The sequence below is a fragment of the Mustelus asterias genome, chromosome 22 (assembly GCF_964213995.1).
Source record: "Mustelus asterias chromosome 22, sMusAst1.hap1.1, whole genome shotgun sequence".
NCBI lineage: Eukaryota > Metazoa > Chordata > Chondrichthyes > Carcharhiniformes > Triakidae > Mustelus > Mustelus asterias.
The window spans coordinates 71,262,589-71,284,084 of NC_135822.1; the positions used below are offsets into that span (position 1 = coordinate 71,262,589).

Sequence of the window (21,496 nt, forward strand, 5' to 3'; positions counted from 1 at the left end):
CACTATCCACTCGTGTGTGTGAGAGAGCGCAATCTGTGCAGGTCCACCCCAGCCAGCAGAGAAACTCAGGGCAGCAATTCCACACAGAAACTGTCCCTAATACCCCCCTTAAACACCCCCACACCCCTCCGCCCAAAAAAACACAACTCCTCAATAGTGCACAGTGCGATCCCAGACAAGGCTGACAGTTGTTTGGATGCTGTGTTCTGTTTAAAACTACTTTTTCTTTCAATCTGGATTCTCCTGACCAGTCACACCAGATGGACCAGCTTTAGACTCACCTGATGAAGGAGTGACACTCCGAAAGCTTGTGCTACCAAATAAACCTGTTGGACTTTAACCTGGTGTTGTGAGACTTCTTACAGTGCCCACCCCAGTCCAACACCGGCATCTCCACATCACAGTCACACCAGCTCAGGCCAATGTCGCTCATCAGATCCCACCAAAATTGGTGTTCAGGAAGAAGCGGCCGGCACAGTGGTTAGCACTGCTGCCTCACAGCGCCAGGGACCCGGGTTCAATTCCGGCCTCGGGTCACTGTCTGTGCGGAGTCTGCACATTCTCCCCGTGTCTGCGTGGGTTTCTTCCGGGTGCTCCGGTTTCCTCCTACACTCCAAAGATGTGCAGGTTAGGTTGACTGGCTATGTGAAATTGCCCTTTAGTGTCAGGGGGACGAGTGGGGTACACACGTGGGGTTACGGGGATAGACCTGGGTGGGACAGTTACCAGTGCAGGCTCGATGGGCTGAATGGCCTCCTTTTGCACTGTATGAAGGAATTCCTCCCACACCTTCCCCCCCTCAACCGGGCGGCACGGTAGCACAGTGGTTAGCACTGCTGTTTCACAGCTCCAGGGTCCTGGGTTCAATTCCCGGCTTGGGTCACTGTCTGTGTGGAGTTTGCACATTTTCCTCGTGTCTGCGTGGGTTTTCCTCCGGGTGCTCCGGTTTCTTCCCACAGTCCAAAAATGTGCAGGTTAGGTTGATTGGCCATGCTAAAAATTGCCCTTAGTGTCCTGGGATGTGTAGGTTAGAGGGATTAGTGGGTAAATATGTAGGGATATGGGGGTAGGGCCTGGGTGGGATTGTGGTCGGTGCAGACTCGATGGGCCGAATGGCCTCTTTCTGTACTGTAGGGTTTCTATGATTTCTATGATTTAATAACCCCACCACCTCTCGTCACTTTATCCAGTTCACCCCCAACAACCTTCCACTCAGGAAAGATTCCATGGACAAGTCACTTAATTTTTCCTGGAAATTTGAGGTCCCAACTCACACTTCGTGAGTTCAGTTTCATACATTTTGGCATTTGAAATTCAGTTTGGGGTAGGAGCGTAAACAGCCTGCTGTGTCGTTGGACATCCATTCTGACAAGAACCCGATATGTGGTCCCATCGGAATTGAATGTTAGCTGGTGGCAACAGTCAAATCTTCCACTTCTGCAGAGAGAGTTTTCACAGCACTTCACTGCTGAACATCTCAATGCACTGTGCAGCTGATGAAGCCCTTTGGAAGTGCAGGCACTGATATTGATATCAAAGATTTAACAGTGCAAAGTGTGCAATGGGGCAACTATTAAATCGAATCTGACAGTGTCACGGAAGGAGATGTTAAAACCACTCACAAAGAACTTAGTCAGAGAGGGTTCACAGAAACTCTGCAGGGACACTAATGGTGATGTGATGGAAATCGGGCATTTGCTGAAACGGCAATCTAAGTAGGTCAGCGTTGGTCAACAAGTTCTGATCCACAAACACACACAAACATGCACAAACACACAAACATGCACAAACACACAAACATGCACAAACACACAAACATGCACAAACACACAAATTAGCATACACACGCATACAGACACAAACACACATATCCATTTGTAGCCACACATACACGCTTTTATCCAGTTCTTTTTTACACACATATCTACAAACATATCCAAACACACACACACACACACACACACACACATATGCAGACACGGAAACACATAATCAAAGGATCACAGAATCCCTACAGTGCAGAAGGAGGCCATTCGGCCCATTGAGTCTGCACCAACCACAATCCCACCCAGGCCCTATCCCCGTCACCCCACATATTTCCCTGCTAAGCCCCCTGACACTAAGGGACAATTTAGCACGGCCAGTCCACCTAACCCGCATATCTTTGGACTGTGGGAGAAAACCGGGGCACCCGGAGGAAACCCACGCAGACACGGGGAGAATGTGCAAACTCCACACAGACAGTGACCTGAGGCCGGAATTGAACTTGGGTCCCTGGCGCCGTGAGGAAGCAGTGCTAACCACTGTGCCACCCATGCACAAACACACACACACATAAACACACCACTTTCTCAGAAGACGAAGGAAATTTGGCATGTCAGCTACGACTCCCACCTACTTTTACAGATGCACCACAGAAAGCATTCTTTCTGGTTGTATCACAGCTTGGTATGGCTCCTGCTCTGCCCAAGACCACAAGAAACTACAAAACTACAGTCTATCATGCAAACCAGCCTCCCATCCATTGAATCTGTCGACACTTCCCGCTGCCTCGGCAAAGCAGCCAGCATAATTAAGGACCCCACGCACCCCGGACATTCTCTCTTCCATCTTCTTCCATCGGGAAAAAGATACAAAAGTCTGAGGTCACATACCAACCGACTCAAGAACAGCTTCTTCCCTGCTGCTGTCAGACTTTTGAATGGACCTACCTTGCATTAAGTTGATCTTTCCCTACACCCTAACTCTGACTGTAACACTACTCTCCTTTTCTTCTCTACGAACGGTATGCTTTGTCTGTATAGAGCGCAAGAAACAATACTTTTCACTGTATACTAATACATGTGACAATAATAAATCAAAATCAAACATATACACACATATTCAAAAATACACAAACAAGCACACACGTACAAACCCACCAAACATACAGATACACATATATACGTACAAACATATGCAAATACACACACAAACATACAAACACATATTCACACACATAAATAAACAAACAAACATACAGACGCGCAAATACTTATGCAAACACTCAATGTTCTGCAGAAAGGTTATTGACTCGAAATGATAACTCTGTCTCACTCTCTCTCTCTCCATATTTGCAGTCCAGACTTGCTGAGATTTTTCAGCATGTTCTGTTTTGATTTCAGATTTCCAGCATCCGCACTATTTGGTATTTGCAATGGTGAACAGGAGTGGGTGCAAATTAGTATATGGGAAAGTAAATGAATTGGCTGTGTGAATGAGGAGCGACTCAACAAAGTACTGGTACAGGGTTGTTTGGAGTATTCGAATCGAGTGGCTCAGTATTACAGTACGCGTGTCGACAGCTGCCAGGTTGATACCCTGCTGCTGTCCAGAGAATGTAGCCTGACAGCTCTCGAACAGCTACAGTTTTTCATCTTTCGTGTTCGAGGTGCCTGTCGAAATGACAAATTGTGGTACCAATGGCACAGTGGGCGGCACGGTGGCACAGCAGTTAGCACTGCTGCCTCACAGCTCCAGAGACCCGGGTTCGATTCCCAGCTTGGGTCACTGTCTGTGTTGAGTCTGCACGTTCTCCCCGTGTCTGCGTGGGTTTCCTCCGAGCACTCCAGTTTCTTCCCACCCTCCAAAGATGTGTGGGTTCGGTGGATTGGCCATGCTAAATTGCCCCTTAGAGTCAGGGGGATTAGCTAGGGTAAATACGTGGGGTTAACGGGGATAGGGCCTGGGTGGGATTGTGGTCAGTGCAGACTCGATGGGCTGAATGGTGTCCTTCTGCTCTGGAAGGAATTCTGTGATTCTATCCTATGAACGTTCCAAGATTCAAGGTGTGTTTTCCTGAATCTGGTTCTGATGGTAAGATGATCATCGACACGGATGCCATCATCTCATATGAGAACACCATCCACCAGGTACACGGTACATACTCTTGCAACTCGGCCAACGTTGTCTACCTGATACGCTGCAGGAAAGGATGTCCCGAGGCATGGTACATTGGGGAAACCATGCAGACGCTACGACAACGAATGAATGAACACCGCTCGACAATCACCAGGCAAGACTGTTCTCTTCCTGTTGGGGAATACTTCAGCGGTCACGGGCTTTCGGCCTCTGATCTTCGAGTAAGCGTTCTCCAAGGCGGCCTTCACGACACACGACAGCGCAGAGTTGCTGAGCAGAGACTGATAGCCAAGTTCCGCACACAGGAGGATGGCCTCAACCGGGATCTTGGGTTCATGTCACACTATCTGTAACCCCCACGACTTGCCTGGGCTTGCAAAATCTCACTAACTGTTCTGGCTGGAGACAATACACATCTCTTTAACCTGTGCTTAACGCTCTCTCCACTCACATTGTCTGTACCTTTAAGACTTGATTACCTGTAAAGATTCGCATTCCAACCATTATCTTGTAAATTGAGTCTGTATCTACGTATGCCCTGTTTGTGAACATAACTCTTCACTCACCTGAGGGAGTGACACTCCGAAAGCTCGTGCTACCAAATAAACCTGTTGGACTTTAACCTGGTGTTGTGAGACTTCTTACTGATGGTAAGAGTCAGAGTCGGTCTGAATTTTGATGGAATCGCTATTCCTGCTGTTCAACAGATGGTGGCAGCATTTCACCAGGATTTAGAGAAGTATTGCATTTTGACACAACCTTTCGCAACCACAGGATGTCCCAAAGAGTTTTACAACCAGTGAAATACTGTCTGAAGTGTCATCAATATGTGTGTTTAGATGTTCTTCACTTTGTTCCTGTGTGGACATTTGTCTATACAAGAGCTTCAAGTTCTCAAACAATGATGAGACAGAGGACAGGAATGAGATAGAGAATCTGGTGAACTGGTGCGGCAACAATAATCTCTCCCTCAATGTCAACAAAATGAAGGAGATTGTCATCGACTTCACGGAGCGTAAAGGAGAACATGCCCCTGTCTACATCAATGGGGACGAAGTAGAAAGGGTCGACAGCTTCAAGTTTTTAGGTGTCCAGATCACCCCCAGGCCGACACTATAGTTAAGAAAGCCCACCAAAGCTTCTACTTTCCCAGAAATTTGGAAATTTAAGGAAATTCGGCATGCCCGTTACAAATCTCACTAACTTTTACAGATGCACCACAGAAAGAAAGCATTCTTTCTGGTTGTATCACAGCTTGGTCTGGCTCCTGCTCTGCCCAAGACTGCAAGAAACTACAAAAGGTCGTGAATGTAGCCCAATCCATCACGCAAACCAGAATCCCATCCATTGACTCTGTCTACACTTCGCGCTGCCTCGGCAAAGCAGCCAGCATAATTAAGGACCCCACGCACCCCGGACATTCTCTCTTCCACCTTCTTCCGTTGGGAAAAAGATACAAAAGTCTGAGGTCACGTACCAACTGACTCAAGAACGGCTTCTTCCCTGCTGCTGTCAGACTTTTGAATGGATTTACCTCGCATTAAGTTGATCTTTCTCTACACCCTAGCTATGACTGTAACACTACATTCTGCACTCTCTCCTTTCCTTCTCTATGAACGGCATGTTTTGTCTGTATAGCGTGCAAGAAACAATACTTTTCACTGTATGTTAATACATGTGACAATAATAAATCAAATCAAATCAAATCATCAGCAAACTTGAAAATCGAATTGGAGGGGAATTTGGCCACACAGTCATAGGTGTATAAGGAGTATAGTAGGGGGCTGAGAACACAGCCTTGTGGGGCACTGAAGTTGAGGATGATTGTGGAGGATGTGTTGTTGCCTATCCTTATTGATTGTGGTCTGTGAGTTAGGAACTTCAGGATCCAGTCCGTGTGTGTGAATGAAAACACTGTACGAGGACAGACATGAATCCCATCCTCACAAAGTCAGCAAGGACCCAGTCAGCGACCAGTGCCCACAGACGAACAGACCAAAACGAAGGGCATCGACTCCAACAATAACATGTATTTACACAGTGCCCTTAACACAATAAAACATGTTGAGAGGTTTCACCGAAAATTACAAAGGTAAATTAGACACTCAGCCACAGAAGGAAATATTTGGATAGGTGACCAAAAGCTCGCTCCAACAAGTAGGTTGCAATGAGAGTCAGAAAAGAAGTGGAAGGGATAGAGAGGAGATGAGGTTTCGGTGGGGATTCCAGAGCTTAGGGCTCACCAGAATCAAACAGAATGCCAGCGTTTAAGTTTAATTATTAGTGTCACGGGTGGGCTTACATTAACACTGCAATGAAGTTACTGTGAAAATCCCCTAGTTGCCACACTCCGGCACCTGTTCGGGTACACTGAGGGAGAATTTAGCATGGCCAATGCACCTAACCAGCACGTCTTTTGGAGTGTGGGAGGAGGAAACCGGAGCACCCGGAGAAAACCCACGCAGACACGGGGAGAACGTGCAGACTCCACACAGACAGTGACCCAAGCCAGGAATCGAAGCCGGGACCCTGGCGCTGTGAGACAGCAGTGCTAACCACTGTGCCACCATGCCGCCCTGTGAAGAATGTGGTTCACTCTCAGACTATTGGCAGTGAAAAGGATGGAGTCAGCAGCTGGGGATTTTATCTGGGAAACAAAACAATGGATTTGTTCTTCCCAATATTTAACTGGAGGAAGTTTCTGCAGTACTGGGTGGCTGATGAACCAGGTGACAAATGAGAGGCAGTGAAGAAAAGTAGCGGTGAGGCAGAACTGGGTCTGTTAATGTGCTTTCAGATAATATCCCCAAGGAGCAACATGTAGGTGGAAAATACGAGGGAGACAAGGATAGATCCTGGGGGAATACCAGGGGTAACGGTGCAGGAATAGGGAGAGAAGCCACTGCGAGTGATTGTCCAGGTACGATTCGACAGACACGAATGGATAGAGATCAGAGTATTGTAACCCAGCCGGACAGTGGAGGAGTGGGTTCAGGGGGTATAATTGTGTCACAATCCACACTCAACACAGTCAGCAAGAGTAACTCACAGGGAGTGACTCACCTCCTGACTCCCCAAGGTCTGTCTGTCCACCATCTACAAGGCACAAGTCAGGAGTGTGATGGAATACTCCCCAATTGCCTGGATGGGTGCAGCTCCAACAACACTCAAGAAGCTTGACACCATCCAGGACAAAGCAGCCCCGCTTGATTGGCACCCCATTCAACACCTTAAACATTCAATCCCTCCGCCACCGACGCTCAGTAGCAGCAGTGAGTACCATCTACAAGATTCACTGCAGGAACTCACCAAGGCTCCTCGGACAACCCAAACCCGCCATCTCCACCACCTAGAAGGACAAGAGCTGCAGAACCTGGGAACACCACCACCTGGAAGTTCACCTCCAAGCCACTCAGCATCCTGACTTGGAAATATATCGGCCGTTCCTTTACTGTCGTTGGGTCAAAATCCTGGAACTCCCTCCCCAGCAACACCGTGAGCGTACCGACAACACAGGGACTGCAGCAATTCGAGAAGCCAGCTCACCACCACCTTCTCAAGGGGCAGTTGGGGATGGAAAATGAATGTTGGCCCAGCCAGCGACACCCACCCATGAATGAATAGGACTAAACACCCATTGGGCATTCTTTCCCCTGAGTTAAATTGATAGTAATGGTTTATTCTAGGGCACTGACGAAACCCAATTCAAATATTAACCCTTTCATGACTCATTGAAATTCACCCGATTTTGATTTTAGAAGTGTTAGGTTTGCCACAATCTAAACTACAGGAGAGAACTTCAGAAACTCTGCATTTTGGATTGAGCTGGTCAGCACCTAACTGTATTCTTTACCACACTGTCCAATCAGAATTTAACTTGAAAATTTTCTATATTGTGGAGACCATCAAAGCAGGCAGTACACCCTGGTACCACAAAACACTTCCAGATTTCCAATGGGAACCTTGCATTTATCTGTTTTATGAGAATCTGCATGAAAAAATAGTTTTCACTCACAAGGAGTCCAAAACTCCCACAGGGAGAGGGAAGAATGTGGGACTTGCTCCCACGGGGAGTGGGGGAGAACTTGGGACTCGCCCCCAAGCGGAGTGGGGGAAGAACTTGGGACTCGCTCCCTCGGGGAGTGGGAGAGAATGTGGGACTCGCTCCCACGGGGAGTGGGGAGAACGTGGGACTCGCCCCCAAGCGGAGTGGGGGAGAACTTGGGACTCACTCCCACGGGGAGTGGGAGAGAATGTGGGACTCTCTCCCACGGGGAGTGGGAGAGAATGTGGGACTTACTCCCACAGGGAGTGGGGGAGAATGTGGGACTCGCCCCCAAGCGGAGTGGGGGAGAACTTGGGACTCGCTCCCACGGGGAGTGGGAGAGAATGTGGGACTCTCTCCCACGGGGAGTGGGAGAGAATGTGGGACTTACTCCCACAGGGAGTGGGGGAGAATGTGGGACTCGCCCCCAAGCGGAGTGGGGGAGAACGTGGGACTCGCTCCCACAGGGAGTGGGGGAGAATGTGGGGCTCTCTCCCACGGGGAGTGGGGGAGAATGTGGGACTCGCTCCCACGGGGAGTGGGGGAGAATGTGGGACTCGCTCCCACGGGGAGTGGGGGAGAATGTGGGACTCTCTCCCATGGGGAGTGGGGGAGAATGTGGGACTCGCTCCCACGGGGAGTGGGGAGAATGCAGGACTCACTCCCACATGGAATGGGGAGAATGTGGAATTCACTCCCATGGGGAGTGGCTGAGGTAAATAGTGTAAGTCTACTTAACTGGTAAACTGGATAAATATGAGGGAGAAAGGAATAGAAGGACAGGGGGACATGAAGAGGGGGAGGGAGGAGGCTTGTGTGGAACATAAACGCCAACACAGAGCAGTTGGGCCGAATGGCCTGCTGTTTCTGTGCTGTAAACCCAGTTTCATCTTGGAGGGTTTGTCATTCTGCTGGGGTGGGGGTTGGATTTAAATGAAGGAACACATTCAAGATGAACACTGGCTGCTGTAGCAACATCAGCAGTCCAGATGAGTGAGCCACCGGGGGCTGTGACAACATTTACAGTGGGGGTACTCACTGCCTCTGAAACTTTCTCTCTCGGCACCCAGAGGCAATGACTGCTGACCCGGGGAGGGGAAAATCTGATCACAGAATCATTCTGATAATGTCGCTGACCTCCGCCCCCAACAGAGAGAGGGAGAGAGAAATGAGTGGATAATTAAATGAATTTGCCTTGTAGCTGAGCCATTAGCGGTTAGTTTACACTGCTGGTTTCAAAGGAGCCGGGAACTCGCACCTTACTGATCTAAAACCTATCCCTATTACATCCCCCTGCAGCTATTTCTGTCCTGGAATCTTCAATCCACTCACGAGTTGAACTCCACATAATTCTCACCCCCTGCCTCTGCGGGATGCAGTTTTGTAATTCGAGTGTTCGAATCCCAATTTCACACCATCTCAATCACCGCCACCTCTTGTCCCATTGTGGAGTTATGAATATATCAGACGGGGGGGGTGGTAAAGTCAGTTCTCTGGGACAGGATTACCGGCTGGATTGGACGAGGCGGATCCTTTTGATGTGATTTAATCTGGGACAAAGCGCTGATCTGATCAGGGTCTGAGTGTTCAGAGAACAATCTGAGGGAGAGATGTGAGTCTGTTAATTCCACAGCTCTCTCTTTCCCTCTCTCCCAATTAAGGAAAAGTGGATTCTCCAGAGATCTGGCTGTCTGCTGTCGTGATGAATGCATCAATACTGGGGAGATGTGAGAGAGAGAGACCCGACCCCGTACCTTTTAACTTTGACAAAGGGGTCACCTGGACTCGAAAGGTCAGCTCTTTTACACATGCTGCCAGACCTGCTGTGATTTTCCAGCATTTTCTCTCTTGACCCCAGTACACAACTCCCCCCTCCCCTCCCAAACCATTTCCATAAAGATTTGGAATCAGGTTGATTAGTGTCACAAGTCTTTAATCTCACACCCTTTCCCCTCATGAATGCAGCTTGGAAATTCCCAATCAATGGGATGCTTTCAGGGTTTGGCTGCCTTCCTTACTTTCCCTGGGAGATAGCTGTTCCCCTTCCCTTTACTCATTGAGCCTCGACTGGGACTCTCTCCCAAGATGTGATGTTTCCCCACACTGGGAAGGGGGAATTTTTGCATATTAATTGGGAGTTGTTCTCTGAAGGAGAGGGGCGGGTTGAGTTGGATAGAGATCTGATTTGAGACACAGCACTGAACTTGTGTGTGTATTGAGGGGAGGTGTGTGTGTGTGCCTATCAGAAGGCACTGGGAAGATCAAAGAGATGTCCTTGTCTATATAAGACGTAGCTCTGTCACTCTCGCTCCAGTTTCTTGGACACTGCTGTCAGTCTGAATCACTCTCTCTCCTTTTAAACCCCTCACCCAGCCAGATGTCTGGCAGTTTCCACCAGCAGTCCTGGCTGGCAGCCTGGACTGTGATCCTGGTACTTCTGTTCAGTCCCGCTGCCCTCCTGGGCACTCCCGTCTGGGAGAGGGGCCGGCCGGGGGAGCAGGGGAGCCCCTCGGCCAGGAGAGCACGGGAAGATCCCAGCAGCCAGGGCGGCTACCCGGTGTACATGCTGCAGCTGTACAAGGCAATGACAGGGCGGGCGGCCAGGCACATCTCAGCCCCTGAGCAGGCAGCGGTGAGACAGGCGGATGAAGTGCTCAGTCTGCTGGCCAGAGGTAAGGCCAATGTTAGTCTCTCTCTCTCTGTCAAGATTCTGAACAATTCCCTTTGTGCAGGGGAGAACTCTGTTCCCCCCTTCCCTTCCCTTCCATTCCATTCCCTTCCAAAACACCCAGGGGTGCTGAGGCCAAGAGTTTGCTCAGATGTTCACAGGAGGGGGAGTGATGGGGAGGGGGGAGCTGACATCTGTTGGACAGAGAGTCTGGAGAATGTGACATGTCCTGGGCAGTTCAAGCTGGCCTGGTCTTTGGTGGATTTTTGTTTTGTTTCTATACCTCCAGCCCTCTGTGTAAAACCTGATCGTAGAATCCCTGCAGTGCAGTAGGAGGCCATTCGGCCCATCGAGCCTGCACTGACATCAATCCCACCCAGGGCCTATCCCCATAACCCCCACATATTTACACTGCTAACCACTCCCCCCCCCCCCCCCCACCCCCCTGCTGACACTAAGGGGCAATTTAGCATGGCCAATCAACCTAACCCGCACATCTTTGGCGTGTGGGAGGAAACCGGAGCACCCGGAGGAAACCCACGCAGACACGGGGTGAATGTGCAAACTCCACACAGTGACCCAAGGCCGGAATTGAATCTGGGTCCCTGGTGCTGTGAGGCAGCAGTGCTAGCCACTGTGCCATCCTGAGCCTCTCTGACCAGTCCTGTTGCTATAGTAGTGCCCCCTGCAACTACAGAGCCCCCCCATTCTGAACATAGATATATATAATTGATCTTTCTCTGCACACTAGCTGTGACTGTGACACTACATTCTGCATCCTCTCCTTTCCTTCTCCACTATCTACTCTATGAACGGTATGCTTTGTCTGTATAGCGCACAAGGAACAATACTTTTCACTGTATATTAATACGTGTGACAATAATAAATCCAATCAAATAGACCTCCAGTGGAAAGAATTGTGGGCACTCCCAATCCTAGAGTGGTCACAGCACCGAGAGGCCCTTCCAGGTAGATCTGTTTGTATCTACTGAGGCTGGCCCCAGGGCCGTTCTTGAGAAACTTACTTCAGGGAAAATGATTCACATTTTTAAAGGGACATTCACCACCTCAGCCTGTGCCAACAATGCAGCATTTGAGAATTGCTGCAAAGTGACATTTTGTCAAAGCTTTTCATTCTTGTACTCCTTAGGCCAATCACAAGAAGACCTGATGAGTGCAAGACAGGAAGGTTCGACAACATGTCTTTTTTCAGCAATGCTCGAGTTCTGTGCAGCTAAACCATTAAATGTAGCACTTTTAGAAAGTGAGATCTCTGTTGTCATGTAGGAAACTGTAATGACTTTAATCAGGCCATTGAGGTTGGCCTATTGGAATATGAGCTCCCTGACTAAGGAGTCACACATCGCCCGGATACACCTTGGCGGGCCTTGTTGCCGCCGGGTGGTGGAGGTCCCCAGTGGAGGTCCCTCGACGGAGGGATCTTCCCCCCACTATCTCGGGGACCTGGGGTGGAGGGTGCTGCACGCAGCAGTACCGTACAACCAAAGGTTGGCATGGTCCCAAGCATGCCCTTTTTGCAACCTTTTGGAGTCCGTGGACCATGTCCATGTTACGTGTTACAGGCTGCACAACCTTTTCAGTTTTCTCAAATACCTTTTTATTGATGTTTTGTTTGCACTTCAGTCCCACGCTCCTGATCAATGGGCACCCGGTGCGAGGGGGCCGGGGAAGGGGAGGACCTCCTTGTGAACCTGGGTCTAGCAAGACATTCCATCTACAGGTCCAGGCAGCGGGCGATCGAGGAGGTCGTCCAACCCAACTGTCTGCCCCTCTACTGCGGCTATATTCGCGGCCGGGTGTCCCTGGAGAGGGAGCGTGCGGTGTTAGAGGGCACAGTTGATGCCTTCCGTGCCCGCTGGGCACCGCAGGGACTGGGGGTGTGTTATTGACCCCTTTAATCACATTTTAATTTGATGTTTTAAGTTTCCTTTCCAACTTGTCTTTTGTTTTGGGCGGTTCCCCTCCTTTTAGGGAGCTGCCCCTTTTTGAGTTGTCCCTGAGTTAGTTTGATTTTGTTTATTTGGTCCAACACAAAAAGACGTCCCCGATTTAAGGAGTTAATTGATGGGCCAATCAGGGAGTCTTTTCCTTGTATTTAACCAGGAGTGTCAGTTCCTCTCGCACTCCCGAAGGTAGACTGCTGATGACGGCGCTCTGTATTGTTATTGGAGTTGTAAATAAAGGGATTTTAGTGAAGGGACTTCTGCCTTTGAAGACTTATTACAGAAACGTGGCACAGTCACCTTTCACACAGCAAGATCCCACAGCAGAAATGCGATATCGACCAGATAATCTGGTTGAGGAGTAATGATTGGCCAAGACCCCAGGTGAAAAGTCCCCTGCTGTCCTGCCAATACTGCCATGGGATCTTCCCGATGTAGCTGACTGGCTGCACCCCCTCTTTACGTTGAATATGTTATCTGAAAGATGGGGCATCTTTGACAGTGCAGCATTCTCTCAGCACTGCACCAGCCTAGATTATGGGTAGAACCAGTACAAATCCGGCACATCCCTCCAAATCATTTTCTAATCTGTTAAGAAATCCATTCAAAAGGGAGGACAACACCAGTGCTGACAAAAGGAGGCCATTCAGCCCCTCCACTCTTCTGTTATGTTGCTAAATCTGGTTAATGTGAATCTGAATTCTGCCCTAGAATCATAGAATCCCCAGAGTGCAGAAGTGGGCCAGTCACCCCACTGAGTCTGCAATGACCCTCCAACAGGACCTATCCCTGTAGGCCCACATATTTACCCTGCTAGTCCCCCTAACCGACACACCTTGCGACACCAAGGGGCAAAATTTATTTATTCGTGTCACAAGTAGGCTTACGTTAACACTGCAATGAAGTTACTGTGAGAATCCCCAAGTCGCCACACTCCGGCACCTGTTCGGGGTACACTGAGGGAGAAGTTAGCACGGCCAATGCACTCTAACCAGCACGTCTTTCGGACTGTGGGAGGAAACCGGAGCACCCGGACGAAACCCACACAGACACAGGGAGAATGTGCAAACTCCGCACAGACAGTGACCCAAGCCGGGAATCGAGCCCAGGTCCCTGGCGCTGTGAAGCAGCAGTGCTAACCACCGTGCCACTGTGTTACCGCAAGTCAGCATGGCAATGAACCTAATATCCTGACTTAACGGAAATCCAATGATCTCAGTATTTAGCTCCAGATTACAACATTTACCATTTCTCTGGGAGAGATTCCTGAGAGCCCTGAGTGTGAGGGAATGCTTCCTGCTTTCAAGCACTGCTTGAATTTGAAGAATCTGTGCCCTGAACACCCCAGCAGAGAGAATTATTCACCAATCTCAACCTTCCCGTGACATAGGAACCTCGGTCAGATCACCCCTCACCCTGCACAACTCACGTTCAGTTTATGCTCCACGCCATTTAACCCTTTCAGTCCCAGGGAAAAGTTTGAAGCAATGTTGATGTGGAAATGTTGAGTTGATGAGTGTCTCTTCCTTGCCATTTAATTTTTGATATTTTTCATTGGCTTTGGGTGAAAAACAACAAGAAGCAGCTGAAAGGAGCTGACCCTTTTCCTGTCTACGAATCCAATTCCCACCTCCCTCCTTGTCCTGCTCCCACAGTCCAAAGGTGTGGCGGTTAGGCCGTGCTAAATTGCCCCTTCGTGTCGACAGATGTGTAGTTTAGGAGGATTGGCCAGGGTAAATTGCCCCTTGGTGTTTATAGATGTGCAGGTTGGGTGGATTGGCCATGCTAAATCACCCCCTCAGTGTCCGAAGATGGGTAGCTTGGGGAGATTCATAGAAACCCTACAGTCGAGAAAGAGGCCATTCGGCCCTTCGAGTCTGCACCGACCACAATTCCACCCAGACCCTACCCCCATATCCTTACCTATTTTACCCACTAATCCCTCTAACCGACGCATCTCAGGACACTAAGGCGCAATTTTAGCATGGCCAATCAACCTAACCCGCACATCTTTGGGCTGTGGGAGGAAACCGGAGCACCCGGAGGAAACCCACGCAGACACGAGGAGAATGTGCAAACTCCACACACTGACCCAAGCCGGGAATCGAACCCAGGTCTCTGGAGCGGTGAAGCAGCAGTGCTAACCACTGTGCTACCGTGCCGTGATTGGCAGGGTTGTGTGGGGTTACGGGGATAGGGTGGGGGAAGAGGCTAAGATGCTGTGTCAGAGTGTCAGTGCTGACTTGCTGGGCTAAATAGCCTCTTCTGCACTGCAGGGATTCTGCAATCATTGGGTTTCGCAGACACCAGTCAACCTTTGACCCCCCTGGCACACCCCAAAATGGCACGTGAACTTTAACATTGCATGTTGGCGATTCACATGAGAGTCAGCCCTGCTGTGGGCTAATTGCTCGGAATTGAGTCCAATGACTAGTTCTTGACTCCATTATCCTACTGTCATGAGATGGTAGAAAGTGAACAGGTTGGACCTTTTTAGACCATAAGACATCGGAGCAAAAGTGGGCCATTCGGCCCATCGAGTCTGCTGGCCATTCAGTGAGGTCATGGTTGATGTGTTGAAAAATCCCTCCGTTCTTTCCACTTGAGGGTATTGGAGGGTGAGGAATTTCAAGGCTGTGCACACAAAGCTGGGATATGGGACTGTGCATGACTGCTCTTTCAGAGAGCGAGGACACACCTAGAGGGCTGAGTGGCCTCCTGCTGTGCAGCAGGGTTTGTTAACTCTCTCTCTCACTCTCCCCCTCCTTTCAGGTTGGAATCGCAGTGGAAACAGTTGGACCGTTGACTTTGACATGACTTCCATTTCTGAGCGTGCCTCAGTGCAGTTTGCCGAGCTCAGAATCCAGCTGCCCCCATTCCCCGCCCATGGCAACACCACCGTTATCATCAACCACAGCGAGGGATACAAATGCGGCGGCAACAGGACGTGCCACCACCGCCTGCCCCTTGGCTCCTTCGTCGCCGACCCTTCCGCCGCCGGAGCGGGGTGGAAGATATTCAACGTCACCGACCTGCTGAACAGGTGGCTGAGCCAGGAGACCCCATTGCGCGAGGCGCCTGCGAGGCAGGATCTCCGCCGACCTCCGACCAAGGACCGCTGGCACAGCCATGGGCACCAACAGGAGACGTTCCCCAAGCTGGCAATGACAAGCAGCCGGAGGAGGCCTCCTCACCGCGGTGCAGAGCAGATCATGATGGTGCTATTCTTCAGGAGGAACAGGACAGAGGTGGGAGGGATTTCCTCCACGCTCCTGAGAACCGTGGAACGCTCCAAGTACCAAGCAGCTGCCCGGGGCGGCGAAGATGCCAACAGCAAGAGGCAGAAGCGGAACAGGAAGGAAAGGCTGACCATGGGCAACAGCACCTCAGCGAGAGACCAGACCCTGTGCCGCAGGATTGACATGGAAGTGAACTTTGACCAGATCGGCTGGGGAGGATGGGTTATATATCCCAAAACCTTCAATGCTTACAGATGTGGGGGAGAATGTCCCTCGCCCTTGGATGAGACTTTCATGCCAACCAACCATGCCTACATGCAGGTGAGAAGGAAAAGACATCGTTGTGAGAGCATTCTATCCGGAATTGTCAGAAAGGTGGGCTGTTTAAGGGGTAATTGCGACTTAACTCAATGTGAAATCGACAACATCAAGTCAGCTGCTGTTGACACACCTACCTCATTGAATGTTTTTAAGGCAAGGATAGATAAGTTTTTGAACAGTAAAGGAATTAAGGGTTATGGTGAGCAGGCGGGTAAGTGGAGCCGAATCCACGAAAAGATCAGCCATGATCTTATTGATTGGCGGAGCAGGCTTGAGGGGCCAAATGGCCTATTCCTGCTCCTAGTTCATAGGTTCTTATGTTCTTATAACCCTATTGAGCCTTACGAGCCTAATTGAATTTTTTTGAAGATGTAACTAGACACATAGACGAGGGAAGAGCGGTAGATGTAGTTTATATGGATTTCAGCAAGGCGTTTGATAAGGTGCCCCATGCAAGGCTGATTGAGAAAGTGAAGGGGCATGGGGTACAAGGAGACATTGCTTTGTGGATTCAGAACTGGCTTGCCCAGAGAAGGCAAAGAGTGGTTGTAGATGGGTCTTTTTCAGCATGGAGGTCAGTCACCAGTGGAGTGCCCCAGGGATCTGCTCTGGGACCCTTGCTCTTTGTGATTTTTATAAATGACCTGGATGAGAAAGTGGAAGGATGGGTTGGCAAGTTTGCTGATGACACAAAGGTTGGTGGGGTTGTGGATAGTGTAGAGGGATGTCAGCAGTTGCAACGAGACATAGATAAGATGCAAGACTGGGCGGATAAGTGGCAGATGGACTTCAACCCAGATAAGTGTGTGGTGGTTCATTTTGGCAGGTTGAATAGGAAGAAAGAATATAATATTAAGGGTAAGACGCTTGGCAGTGTGGAAGATCAGAAGAATCTTGGGGTCCGGGTTCATAGGACGCTCAAAGCAGCGTCGCAGGTGGAGGCTGTGGTTAAGAAGGCGTATGGAATACTGGCCTTCATCAATAGAGGAATTGAGTTTAGAAATCGGGAGCTAATGCTGTAGCTGTTTAGGACCCTGATCAGACCCCACCTGGAGTACTGTGCCCAGTTCTGGTCCCTCATTACAGAAAGGATGTGGAAGCCATAGAAAGGGTGCCGAGGAGATTTACAAGGATGTTGCCTGGATTAGGTGGCATGCCATATGAGGATAGGTGGAGAGAGCTAGGTCTTTTCTCCTTGGAGAGGCGAAGGATGAGAGGTGACCTGATAGAGGTGTATAAGATGTTGAGGGGTATTGATAGAGTGGATTCTCAGAGGCTTTTACCCAAGGCTGAAATGGTTGCCACAGGAGGACACAGGTTTAGGGTGCTGGGGAGTAGGTACAGAGATGTTAGGGGTAAGTTTTTCACTCAGAGGGTGGTGGGTGCGTGAAATCGGTTGCTGGTAGTGGTGGTGGAGGCGGATTCGATAGGGTCTTTTAAGAGACTTTTGGATAAGTTCATGGAAGTTAGTAAGATAGAGGGTTATAGGTAAGCCTAGTAGGTAGGGACATGTTCGGCGCAACTTGTGGGCCGAAGGGCCTCTTTGTGCTGTAGCTTTTCTATGTTCTATCCATGCCTTTCAATTTGATAGACTTCTATCAGGTCTCCCCTCAGCCTCCGCCGCTCCAGAGGAAAAACCCCTCGCTTGTTTAGCCTCTCCTTATAGCTCATACCCTCTGATCCAGGCAGTATCCTGGTGAACCTCTTCTGCATTGAATGTTCCTGCACTCAAAGCATGGTGATGTGAGTGAAGCCAACTCATTTTCACCATCAGGGTGAGGAAGCAGACCAGTTGCCAAAGCAGAATGGGAATATGAACACCAATATTGATTCTAAAAGACCTCCAGTTAGAACCCACGCAAGGGCCAAGAGCAACCTTCAGATTAGTCATTGAGTTGCTTCACGTCCCTGTGGAAAGGAATCCCTCCCGGGTCTGGATGATGTGTAACTCCAGCCTGTGACTCTGTCCTCCAGAAGTTGGCGAGTCACTTGCGTGGTATCAAACTGCCACTGGTGTTTTACCATCATCAACTGTGACCGTCACCCTCCTCGGGTGGGGCAATACATGCTGGACCTGCCAGCGATGCCCTTGTCCTGAGAAGGAATAAGAAAAAAGATTTGCACTCTCAGTGGGATTTGCTTTTTACAGTTTTGTGTCTCAGAGCTGTGGTCTCAGAATGCTTTACCTGGTCACAGTTCCTGACTGAGGCAGCTTCACTCATTCTCCATCCAGTGACTCCAAGGCTCGCCCAGGTTCCCAATGAAACTGGAAGCAAAGTTAAGGATGGATGAGGCCATTCAGCCCATTGAAGTCCCTCAAGGTGCCAGCGGAAGATTCAGTTTATGTGTAAACGCGACCACCTGGGAGATTATTCCAAACTATCACCACTCTTCCAATGGCAATCTCCTCTTTAATCTCCAATCTGAACCATTTCCCCATTCATTTAATTGCAAATCCACAAGTTGTGCACTCCAGATGTGTTCACACTAGAGGGGCTTCAGTCCTGAGTCCTAGATCTGGCTCTCTCACCCTGATGTGGAGATGCCGGCATCTCTCACCCTGGCACAGGCCCCTGAGAAATTGAATCCACAATTTGTATTTCTGGGATCGGGAAGCTGGAATCAGCCCTGTCCATATCATCTCGTCAACAGGAGTCAGTCTCCCACATTCACAAATGAAACCCGGGATCAGAGTGGCTGGAATATCCCAACTCTATCCCGTCCATTGCATTTCACAGTTTTAAAATCTTTCGCAAAATGTGGGTGTCGCCGGTTAGGTCGATTTTTCTCATCCCTCGTTGCCCCTTGAGAAGGTGGTGGTGAGCTGCCTTCTTGAACCGCTGCAGTCCATGTGGTGTAGGTACACTTGCAGTGCTGTTAGGGAAGGAGTTCCAGGACTTTGACCCAGTGACAGTGAAGGAATGGAGATAGAAATCCGCCAGTTTATGATCTCCACTGCTGCCCCCCAAGCCAAGCATAGATTCTTCACCACTGAAGCTCCCATACCTAAAGCCTTATACACTTCTAGACCTGGCTATTCTCATGTTCTCCTGTTCTTCACCCTCTATCAACTCTCAACCTGGTCAAAACCTGTGCCCTCTTCCACACAAAGCCCTGCTTTGCTCTTTGCTCGCTGCCCACCATTGTCCCACTGTGTCCTTTCAAATCCCTCCATGGTCTGGCCCTACCTCGTTTGAACAATCTTCTGCGGCCCTACAACCCTTCCAAACACTCTGATCTTCACATTCCCGCTCCTGTGCTTCCTTGGACATCTTTGCCCCAACACTGGCCTTCGCTTGCTTGGATCCCTTCAGTGGGATTTTAATTCCTGGGTTTCCAATTCCTGAATCTTTAACCCCTCCCTCACCTCCTTTCTCAAAAAAACACACCCCTTCAACCAAGCTTCTGAGCTCACCATCCCAATCCCTCATGAGTTATTAATTGTACAGAGCTGAAGGAGGCCATTCAGTCCATCTCCACTCCTATTCTGGCTCTTTGAAAGAGCTACCCAGTTTTTTCCACTCCCTCTGTTGACTTTGACCCATAGCCTTGCGTCATTTCCAAGTGTTTCTCCAATTCCACTTTTGAAAGTTACAAATCATCATCTTCCACCACCCTTTCAGGCTGTGTTCTAGACCTGAATAACATCAAAACTGCCTCTGATTCTTGTACCAACTATCTTCAACCCACATTCCCTGGTTCCTCACCGGAGGTCACCCCCGGTTAGGAATCCCATCTACTCATGGCAAGAGCCTTCATGGTCTTGAACACCACGGCCAAATCTTCAACTGGAGGGAAATGTCCTCATGGGAATTGACATTGTCCGTGACGAAAAGCCAAGTTTCTACAAGTTTACTTATTAGTGGCAAAAGTTGGCTTACATTAACATTGCAATGAAGTTACTGTGAAAATCCCCTAGTCGCCACACTCCAGCCCCTCTTCGGGTACACTGAGGGAGAATTTAGCACAGCCAATGCACCTAATCAGCACTTTCGGATTGTGGGAGGAAACCGGAGCACCCGGAGGAAACCCATGCAGACATGGGGAGACTGTGCAGACTCCGCACAGACAGTGACCCAAGCCGGGAATCGAACCCGGGTTCCTGGCGCTGTGAGGCAGCAGTGCTAACCACTGTGCCACCGTGCTGCCCCAATTGTCCTTGCTATCTTTCCCCTTCTGCCCTCAATACAACGGTAAATTGTTGGTTGGATTTGATTTATTATTGCGATACAGTGAAAAGTATTGTTTCTTGCGTGCGAGACAGACAAAACATCCCATTCATAGAGAAGGAAAGGAGAGGGTGCAGAACGTAGTGTTACAGTCATAGCTAGGGTGTAGAGAAAGATCAACTTAATGCAAGGTAAGTCCATTCAAAAGTCTGACAGCAGCAGGGAAGAAGCTGTTCTTGAGTCGGTTGGTAAGTGACCTCAGACTTTTGTATCTTTTTCCCGAAGGAAGAAGGTGGAAGAGAGAATGTCCGGGGTGCGTGGGGTCCTTGATTATGCTGACTGCTTTGCCGGGGCAGTGGGAAGTGTAGACAGAGTCAAAGGATGGGAGACTGGTTTGCATGATGGACTGGGCTACATTCACAACCCTTTGTAGTTCCTTGCGGTCTTGGGCAGAGCAGGAGCCCATACCAAGCTGTGATACAACCAGAAAGAATGCTTTCTATGGTGCATCTGTAAAGGTTGGTGAGAGTCGTAGCTGACGTGAAATTGTTCTGACCTCTCCCTCTCTCTTTCTCTCTCTTTGTTTGGAATTTGCAGAGTTTGGTGAAATCCTTGCAACCGGAACGAGTGCCCTGTACATCGTGTGTGCCGGTGAAGATGAGTCCTTTGTCCATGCTGTACTATAAGGACTGGGAAGTGATGCTGAGCCACCACAAGGACATGATTGTGGAGGAGTGCGGGTGTCACTGACCCAAACCCCTCAAAGCCCCTCAATGGACCCACTGCTGCTTTTAAAATGCCGTGTAAAGTAAATCAAGTATATAGACTATAAAATGATATATTTTTATATAAATGTTGAATAAAGATGACATAAGATTATACTGAGTGGACTGTTATATATCAATAAATCTTATAAAATTCTAACAGGATATATTCAGAGAGAATGTTCCCGATGGTGAGGGAGTCCAGAACTAGGGGTCATAGTTTGAGGATAAGGGGTAAACCTTTTAGGACTGAGGTGAGAAGAAATTTCTTCACCCAGAGGGTGGTGAATGTGTGGAATTCACTCCCACAGAAAGTAGCTGAGGCCAAAACGTTGTGTGATGTCGAGAAGAAATTAGATATAGCTCTTGGGGCTAAAGGGATCAAGGGATATGGGAGGAAGTGGGGGGGTGGGCGCAGAAATCAGG

At 49.3% G+C, this 21,496-nt stretch overlaps 2 protein-coding genes across 2 annotated transcripts in view; both read left to right on the plus strand.

Annotated features, from left to right (window-relative positions):
• The window catches only part of LOC144509724 (uncharacterized), a 21,519-nt gene extending 16,816 nt beyond the window's left edge, over positions 1-4,703 (plus strand). Inside the window, exon 6 of the mRNA XM_078238504.1 lies at positions 4,608-4,703. Coding sequence (XP_078094630.1) covers positions 4,608-4,703 — 96 coding nt within the window. The remainder of the gene's footprint in view (positions 1-4,607) is intronic.
• Positions 4,704-10,322: 5,619 nt separating this feature from the next.
• Positions 10,323-21,056, plus strand: LOC144509725 (nodal homolog). The gene is made up of 3 exons (XM_078238505.1): positions 10,323-10,617; positions 15,350-16,137; positions 20,904-21,056. Exons 1-3 carry the CDS (start codon positions 10,323-10,325, stop codon positions 21,054-21,056), a joined length of 1,236 nt encoding a protein of 411 aa, XP_078094631.1.
• The last annotated feature ends 440 nt before the right edge of the window (positions 21,057-21,496 follow it).

Excerpts from the sequence above, each read along its gene's own strand:
- LOC144509725 (XM_078238505.1), top strand. The coding sequence starts at position 10,323 with ATGTCTGGCAGTTTCCACCAGCAGTCCTGGCTGGCAGCCTGGACTGTG. Across the intron at positions 10,618-15,349 it reads GCTCAGTCTGCTGGCCAGAG|GTTGGAATCGCAGTGGAAAC; the intron begins GTAAGGCCAATG and ends CCCTCCTTTCAG. Across the intron at positions 16,138-20,903 it reads CCAACCATGCCTACATGCAG|AGTTTGGTGAAATCCTTGCA; the intron begins GTGAGAAGGAAA and ends TGGAATTTGCAG.